The 8,500-nt window shown below is 45.2% G+C and overlaps 1 protein-coding gene across 1 annotated transcript in view; it reads right to left on the reverse strand.

The window, feature by feature from the left end:
- Positions 1-6,647, reverse strand: part of TMEM65 (transmembrane protein 65) — a 43,546-nt gene extending 36,899 nt beyond the window's left edge. Inside the window, exon 1 of the mRNA XM_081214352.1 lies at positions 5,908-6,647. Coding sequence (XP_081070478.1) covers positions 5,908-6,193 — 286 coding nt within the window. The 5' untranslated portion in view covers positions 6,194-6,647. The remainder of the gene's footprint in view (positions 1-5,907) is intronic.
- Between the last annotated feature and the right edge of the window lie 1,853 nt (positions 6,648-8,500).

Raw genomic sequence — 8,500 nt, forward strand, 5'->3', positions numbered from 1 at the left:
CTATCAATCAAACAAATCACTATCACTATACTGGCACTCAGTACAAGAACGAATGGTCAAAAGTCTTAAGACAGGGGCTTCCCTGGTGGCGCAGTGGTTGAGAGTCCGCCTGCCGATGCAGGGGACACGGGTTCGTGCCCCGGTCCGGGAAGATCCCACGTACCGCGGAGCGGCTGGGCCTGTGAGCCATGGCCGCTGAGCCTGCGCGTCCGGAGCCTGTGCTCCGCAACGGGAGAGGCCACAACAGTGAGAGGCCCGCGTGTACCACACACACAAAAAAGTCTTAAGACAAACAAACAAAAACTAATATGTTACTGGTATGCATTAATAAAGAAAGATGTAATACAAGATTTCCAACAGAAACAATTAATTTCTAAATGTTATAAAGGATATAAAGGAACTGATATAAAGGAACAAACTACAATTATTAGTTATGGTTACCTACTAGAATATCTCCTCCTAATTTCCCTTCCCTTGAATCTAGACTGGTCTTAGTGACTTGTGTGACCAACAGCATGCAGCAGAAATGACATTCTGGGACTTCCAAGGCTAGGTCATAAACTGTGGTAGGTTGAATAATACCCCTCCCCATATGTCCCCATCCTAATCCTCCTACCTGTGAATACATCACCTCATACGGCAAAGGAGAGTTTGCAGATGTGATTAAGTTAAGGATTTTGAGAAAGATTATCCTGAACTATCCAGGTGGGCCCTAAATGTAATCACGAGGGTCCTTATAAAAGAGAGGCAAAAAGGTCAATGATGTGACAACCGAAGCAGAGATTAATTTGAGCAAGAACCAAGGAATACCAAAAGCTGGAAGAAACAAGGACCACATTCTCCCCTAGAACCTCCAGAAGGACAGAGCATTGCTAACACTTTTATTTTAGCCCCTCTTAAGACTAATTTTGGACCTCAGACTTCCAGAACTCTGAGAATAAATTTGTGTTGTTTTAAGCCACTATATTTGTGGCAATTTGTTACATCAACAATGGGAAACTGATAACAAAGTCTTACAGCTTCTACTTAGCTCTCTTGGAACATTTTCTCTGGAAGTCCTGACCATTTTAAGACTGTCATACTGGTGAGATCACATGCATCTACTCTGGTCAATAGTTTTCATTGAACCCAGCCTTCCAGCCATGTCCAACAAAGTGCCAGACAAGTGAGTGAAGCCATCTTGGACTCTGTGACCAGCTCATCTGTCAGCCGTTTACCGAGTGACCCCCATAGATACCATGTGAAAGAGACGAATCACCCAGCTGAGCCCTGCCTATATTCCTGATCCACATAATCATGAGAAATAATGGAACGGTCGTTGTTTTATGTCACAAATAACTCTGGACCTCAAGTTACATGTTAAATGATGATTAAAGATTGTTAAATAGAATATATCCATTTTGTAATGGAAGAAAAAAATCCTATTTATATTATCTGTTTTCTAGGCAGTAATCCCTAGTTACAGGGCTACTCCAACATTCCCATTAACTCTAAAGTATCGTAATTAACCTTGTTGGAATATACTGCTATAATTAGTTTCTTTCCATATTGGTAAAATAAGTGATTGTAACAAAGCTTCATTTACTTATCCAGGGCCAGGATATAGAAGCTCTCAGCTTATTAGAGATCACTCACTCTTCCTGACTCAATCCACATTTCATATCCTCATCCTGTTCTTCTCCTCTTGCAAGTCTAGTTATTCCTTTATTCCTCTTTTACTGTTTCAACTAAGGCACCTAAATATCTTTATTCACAAATCTTAATTTGGAGTATGAAATGTTTTCTTGCCCTCTTTCTTATTCTCTTTGAGCAAAAGCCAAGATTATCTCCAATTCATCTAGAGGCTAACAGCTTAACAGCACTGCCACTTTCTTATATAATCCTATACAAAGAGCTGAGAAAAATGGGGATACTCTTGTTAAGAGTCCAAGATCCCTAGTGGACTGGAACTCCACAAAAAATCATATTTGTTTCTATGTATTCTAAGTATGCTATATGGCAAGTTCTCAAAACAAAACTCATGCTACCTTAAGTAAATAATCACAACGGTGGGGAACTACAAGATTAAATTTAGAATTATATGGTGTATCTATATGGATGTAGATAAATGGTAAAAAAAAAATTGTAAAAAAAATTTTTTTAAACATATACAATTATCACTTACACAGAGAAACAAAAAAAATGCAAGCTGATTAAGATCTAACATTGGTAGAAAAACTGCTGTTCCCCCAAAACATCCCTTATTTGCCATATATAAAAAGAATCTCATTTTTAAAAATACTTTAAGTACACATTTAACAAAAATATTCCCTAAGAAGGTCCTTTTTTCAAATCGTATCTTTCATTGTGTCTCCCCAAAAGCCAGCTCTTACCTTTCTGTGTAATTCTCCAATGAGCATTAATTACAACACCTAAGTAAGTGTGGAAGGCAGCCTCCAAGATGACGCCCCCAATGATTTCCACCCCCTGGTATTCACACCCTGCCTGTATAGTATGCTCCCACAGTGTATGATGAGGGCAAAAAAGGATGGACTATCTATTCTAAGACCAGGTTATAAAAGACTGTGGCTTCCAGCTTAGGTGTCTCTCTCATCACTCATTCTGGAAGAAGACAGCTGCCATGTCTTGAAACACTCAGGCAGCCCTGTGGAGAGACACACAGAGCAAGGAATTGAGACTTCTAGCCAACAGCCATGTGAGTGAGCCTTCTTGGAACTGGTTCCTCCAGCCCCAGTCAAGACTTCAATGATGCAGCCCTAGCTGAAAGCTTGATTACAACTTCATGAGAGACCCTGAGGCAGAAACATCCCCCTAAGCTGCCCCAGAACTCCTGATCCTCAGAAACCATGAGACAATACATGTTTGTTTTAAGCCACTGTGCTTTGGGGTAATTTGTTGTACAGCAGTGTAGAACTAACTAATGCAATGAGCACTGCTCATCCTTCAAAAACCAAATAGTTATTTAAAACTTTTTTAATAATTATAAATAGAAATAGTAACTGCAAAACTTGAAAAACAAATTTGGTTTAAAAAGCTCAGCTAAAATTAAAAGGCAATAGTAATAACATCAGCTTGCCAGTCCTACTTGTAAAAACAATGAACCAACAGTGCACTATCAGAAGAATATGGACTCTTTCTGGAAGAATAGAGAGCAGGTTGAGCAGATAAATTGAGAACAGAACATCAACTTTTTTTAAACTAGGAAAGAAATCAGTTTGTAATTTAAAAATCACAATATCTTACTTAACTATTAACAAGACATCCCACAAAGTCTGCCTTATCTGTTACAAACTGATTCTAAAGCTTTATCTTGTCACAGACTATATCAAATGCCTACTGATAAACACATAAGAAAAATAAGGGCAAATATAACAAATTTCAGCAGTAGAGCCCACTTCCGTTTCAAAGCACAGATTTTCTTTTCCTGTAATGTTTCCACACCAAATCCAAAACATTTCATTAGATCATGCAAGCACTCTTTCCAAGAACACGTAAGATTTCCTATTGTAAGAAACAGCTCTTTTAACATAATTTATTTCATTAGAAAGTGCACTTAGTACACACATATTTAATACATGGGTTGAGCATTTAAAAACACTCAAAAAGCAACAATAAAAGAAAAACATGGCAATTTTTCATTTGTCTGGGGAAAAAATTGCTTTCAGCAATAGAATGAGCTGTATGCATTCTCAACATAATAAATCCTCTCTACATTAAATGGTTAATGAATAGGGTAATTTACTAGTGATGATCCCAGTTATCTCCATAGAAACTATACGTATTGATATTGAAAACAACGAAGAACACTAAGACTGACTAAAATTTAAACCACCATCATCAATAAGTGTCTCTGAGTCAAAGAGCAATAATTTAGTCATCAACATTGGCAAAATTAGTTGACTCAAACTCTGAAGTTCTTTAGCTTTTAAGTCAAATAAGCATTTGAATACCACATTGTTTCCTATATCCTTTATCTTGAACAAAGACAACTTAAATTACCAACTTCTCTCTCATATAACGTATGTATTATTAGGTTTAATTGACGCTAACTGATCTCCATTGACTGAAGTTTACAGGTCCTTTCCAGAATATTTAAAACCATGTTAAATTTTAAAATACATTTCCCATTTTCACTGGAAAATGTAGCATTCCTACTGGCATGTGCTAAAACAATAAGGTATGAGGCAAAATTTATCCATTTGTATCACAGGACATGCTTTTCATGCACTGTCATAAAATCATATTAATAAAGCCCTCCAATCTTGTAACAATGTTAATGGAGAATTTCCAAGAAATTACTTAGAAAAGGCCAAATATGTGTTCAAACAGTCTTACCCATGGAGAAAGATTCCTAAAATTAATGCTCTAGCATGAATGTCTTTATAGTTTTCCAAGGGTCACATTTTCAGAAGTGAATATTTAAAAACCACACGCTGAGTGCACACATAGCTCACAAACATGCTAGTATTTGATTATGACTTCATGTAATAACATGATTACATTTAGTAACCGAATTGATTGTGATGTCACATTGTTCCCATAGAAGCACTGTGGGTAGACAATGTCTGGAATCATCCAATACCATAAATTGGTCCACAATTCCCTGAACGGAGGAAAAAAAAAGCAGTTAAAAGGCATAACTAATAAAAAGTTTCTAAAGAAGTAGTGTAGAAAAGTCCTGCTCATGAGGTAGACAATTCTCTCCTCCATTCCTGAATACAGACCAAAGAAGCGCTTTCAAGTGCCTGTGGCAGATCAAATGCCTTGCTCCAAATCAATGTGCTCTTAACTTACAGAACCTATGGAATGCTTATGGACCTACCAACCTTGAGGGAGGGGTTTGTTTGTTAAAACAAACAAACAACAAAAAAGAAACAACAACCAAAAACACCACTTTCCAACACACCAGAATGTATCACATGAAACAGCAGCAATGTATTCTGTCTGTATCACGGTATTTAAATGGCCAAAGTATCTTAAGACTGAATGATTTGATCATTGGCCCCTTTCATCCTCCTGATTTTCTGACGTTTTAGCGTTTTCACTTGGACTCAAATTCTGACATACCAGCATGCTGCACCGGTTTGAAAAATATCCTCCTTTAATAGGTTAGCTTAAAAATGGCTTGGCTTTCACCATTCCAAATTATTTTTGAGCAGAAGTCCGCTTTTTATTGCAGAGCCACAGATTTCCTGAAAAATACCTTCTTAACTACTGCATTCTTTCACCCTCTTGGGGCACAACGAAAACGGGAGTCTAACTTGGGCAGCACCAAGCCTGTGATGGGCTTGCAAGTATGCATCTGCAGTTGCTGGTCTGATCCACGCTTTCAGTTTCCCAGGAAAATGTTTCCTTCGGCTGCTTAAATGAATCCAGCTGGAGGTGTACGCAAACAAGCCGCTGAGAACACCTCTGCCTTAACGAAGCGACATCCCTTCTTTCGGACCCTGACACATCTTCGTTTGATAACCATTTAGCGAAGTTTCCCCCTGCCTCTCGGCTTTGTAGCGCTTTGGAAGGAGGCACCGCAGGCCAACGGCATGGCTGCACGTTCATAAGTAAGCAGCAAGGACTACAGGGGGACAGGAGGGCTGGGGGACGGGGGGCACAGCAAATCTAAACAAAATCAAATCAACGTCGGTTGGTAATTGGGGCTGAAGCTCCAACTGTGAGGCTGGGGAGGAACCAGCCAAGCGTTGGCCCTGGCTGCCTGGCACGATCCGCGCCTGTCCTACCTGCCCCGGGGACACTCAGGAGGCGCAAAGTTCCCCCCGCCCCCCCGGACGTCCCAGGCGCGAGGCCAAGCGGGCGAGGGGGCCCAGGCCGAGGGGTGGCCGGGCGACCGGGGCGCAGGCGGGGGGGGGGCTCTGGGCACCCGCCCCTCCGTCCCCGGCTCGCCCCCCTTACCTTGGGCGATGGCAATGGACTCGAAGCGGTGCAGCTCCTTGAGCAGGCAGCTCCTCTCGCTGGAGTGCAGGCTGTAGATGAAGTCGCGCGCGCCCTGCGCCGTGTTCAGCGCCTCCATGGGCTCCTTCTTGGGGTGGGTGCCCAGCTCCCGGGGGCCGCCCGGGGCCGCGAACGCCAGCAGCCCCCGCCCGCAGCAGCACCAGGACGGCAGGCGGGGCGCGGCGGCTGGGCCCGGCCTAAGGCTGCGCGCGGTCCGGCTCCTCAGCAGCGGCAGCAGCCGGGACATGGCGGGCTGAGGAGCGGGGACGCCCCGCGGCAGTCCGGGAGGGCTATTTCTGGCGAGCCCGTGGGAAGAAGGAGCTGGGCTCAGCCCGACCCCGCCCCGATGTCCTCCTGACAGGCAGCCAAGGCGCCGGGAACCATGCACTCGCCGGGCCCGTGCGGCTGGAGCCTCCTCTTCAGTCCTCCTTCCCTTCCCAAAGGCTCGCGGCGCCTCCGGTCCCTCCCAACGACAAAAACTTTCTCTGAGGCGGCCGGGCCGGGAGAGCGCTCCCGGAGAAGGCGGGCGGGCGGTGCGGGCGGGCGCCTCCCAACCAAAGAGGAGCGGCGCGGGCGGGCGGATTCGGCAAGGGTTTGTGTCTGTCAGTCTGATCTTCCAGAGGGATGAGTCAGCCACGCGCCGCCCTTCCCCGGCACCGCCCTTCCCCGGCACCGCCCTCCTCTCTCGCCGGTTTTCCTACCCTCTTGCCAGCCCTAGTCCCCACACCGTACGGCTTCCGCGCCCTCAAAGCAGCCACGCTCTCAAACCACAACCGCCGCCGCTACCCCTGGCGGCAATATAGGGGGTAACAGGGCGGGACGAAGAAAAGAGGCGGGGTGGGTGAGGCGGGGCCGCGCAGGCGCATTGTGCAGGCTTGCGGGCCGCGCTTTCTCCGGGCTAAAGGGCGTGCACGCGTGTCCCCACCCCCTCCGAAGCATGAAGGTGGAGAAAGAGAGGGATCTTACCCCTCGCGCCGGCCTCCGGTTGGCTGAGTAGTACAGCTGCCCCCCGGCCCCCCTAGCGCCGTGCCTGAATCTGAGGCTGGTTCTGAACGATGCTCCAGCGTGTAGGCCCTCTCGCCCGTCACGGGCCCGGCCACAGCGCCCTGCTCAGGCTTTGGAATATTGAAGCGCCCAGGCCGCGCCCTTCGCCAAGTCCGCGCACACCCAGACTTCGACCAGACAACCGAGTCTCCGAGGCACCCGCTCTGGGAGCCCCAGAGGGAGGGCTAGGCCAGTTCTCCCCCTTCCCAAGAAGAGTCTGAGACTGAGACCTTGACACTGAGAACACCCTTCCCCGTTCTGATGCAAGCAGCTTAGAGACGCTGGAGCCTGAGGCAAGAATGTCACAGACCTTTTCCAGGTGGTTGTCCGGGTTTGTTTGGTTGGTTTTTTTCTCTGTGCCAAGGTGGAAAGAATTCTGCGATCCTCCACCATTTCCACGTGTCCTAGGCATCTTTCAAGGCCCCAGTTCATAGGGTCTGCTATTCCAAACTTTAATTTATCTCTTGCTAAGGGAGGAGATCTCTGCTTTATCTGAACCTGTCTAAAGACACTTAGGCTTCCTGTCTTCTTAGAGAATAATAGATCCACTTAGAGAATAAATCTGCTCAAGTGTAATCAAGATCTAAATCCTATCCTTATCATATACACTGCTGCACCCAGCCCGACACCTTGTATGCAGTCGATGTGCTATAAGAATGTAAGTGCAATATATAAATGCGCATCAAGGGAGGAACGGTATCACTAAATCCTCCTACTGCTGTAACCCAGTGGTTCTCAAAGTGTGGTCCCTGGACAGCAGAGCCTGTGAGCCATGAACATTTGTGTGCTCCACCAGAGACCTCCTGAATCTGAAACTGGGGCTTGGGCCCTGTCTGCGTTTTAACAAACCCTTTTTAACAAGCCCGTTTTAACAAACTCCAGTTAATACTGATGCACACAAAATGTGAGAACCACTGCTCTAACTTAAACACGGAAAGCAATTTTTAAAATTTTTAAATTTCAGGGCAGTGCCTCTAGTGTAATAATGACAAGAATTTTCTCTGTGGAAAATGGAAGCTCTTTGAGTGTAGAGACTTTCTTGTCTTTGAAACCCCCTACACCTCCCAGTGTGTGTTGTAATCTTCTAGAGTTATTTAAATTCTTGGGATTTCTACCACCCCCCCCATATCCCTTTCACCCCCAAGAGATTCTGACTCACTGGGCTTGGGCTGGGACTTGGGAAGAGAGATTTGAAAAAGCCCTTCAGTAGGAATTCCCAGCAGTCTCCAGGACACCAGTTTTGTGTTTGGGCTCCAGAAACAGCTTGCTGAAAATTTGATAACTGGATCAACCACTTCCTAGCTATGTGTTAGTGTTAGATTGTTTCAGTAGTGGTCTCAATAATCATGCCTTATGGTATCCACTCCCTTGTGTAGACCTGTCCCACATGACTGTGGGCTCGGCCACGTGACTCGCTTTAGCCAATAAGTGGGACATCACAAGCCATGCTCTAACTGCTTGTTCCTTGGGGCTTGCTGTAATGTGTTTGCTGTATGCTTTATGAATATTC

This window comes from Mesoplodon bidens, assembly GCF_964165515.1.
Source record: "Mesoplodon bidens genome assembly, chromosome: 16".
Lineage (NCBI taxonomy): Eukaryota > Metazoa > Chordata > Mammalia > Artiodactyla > Ziphiidae > Mesoplodon > Mesoplodon bidens.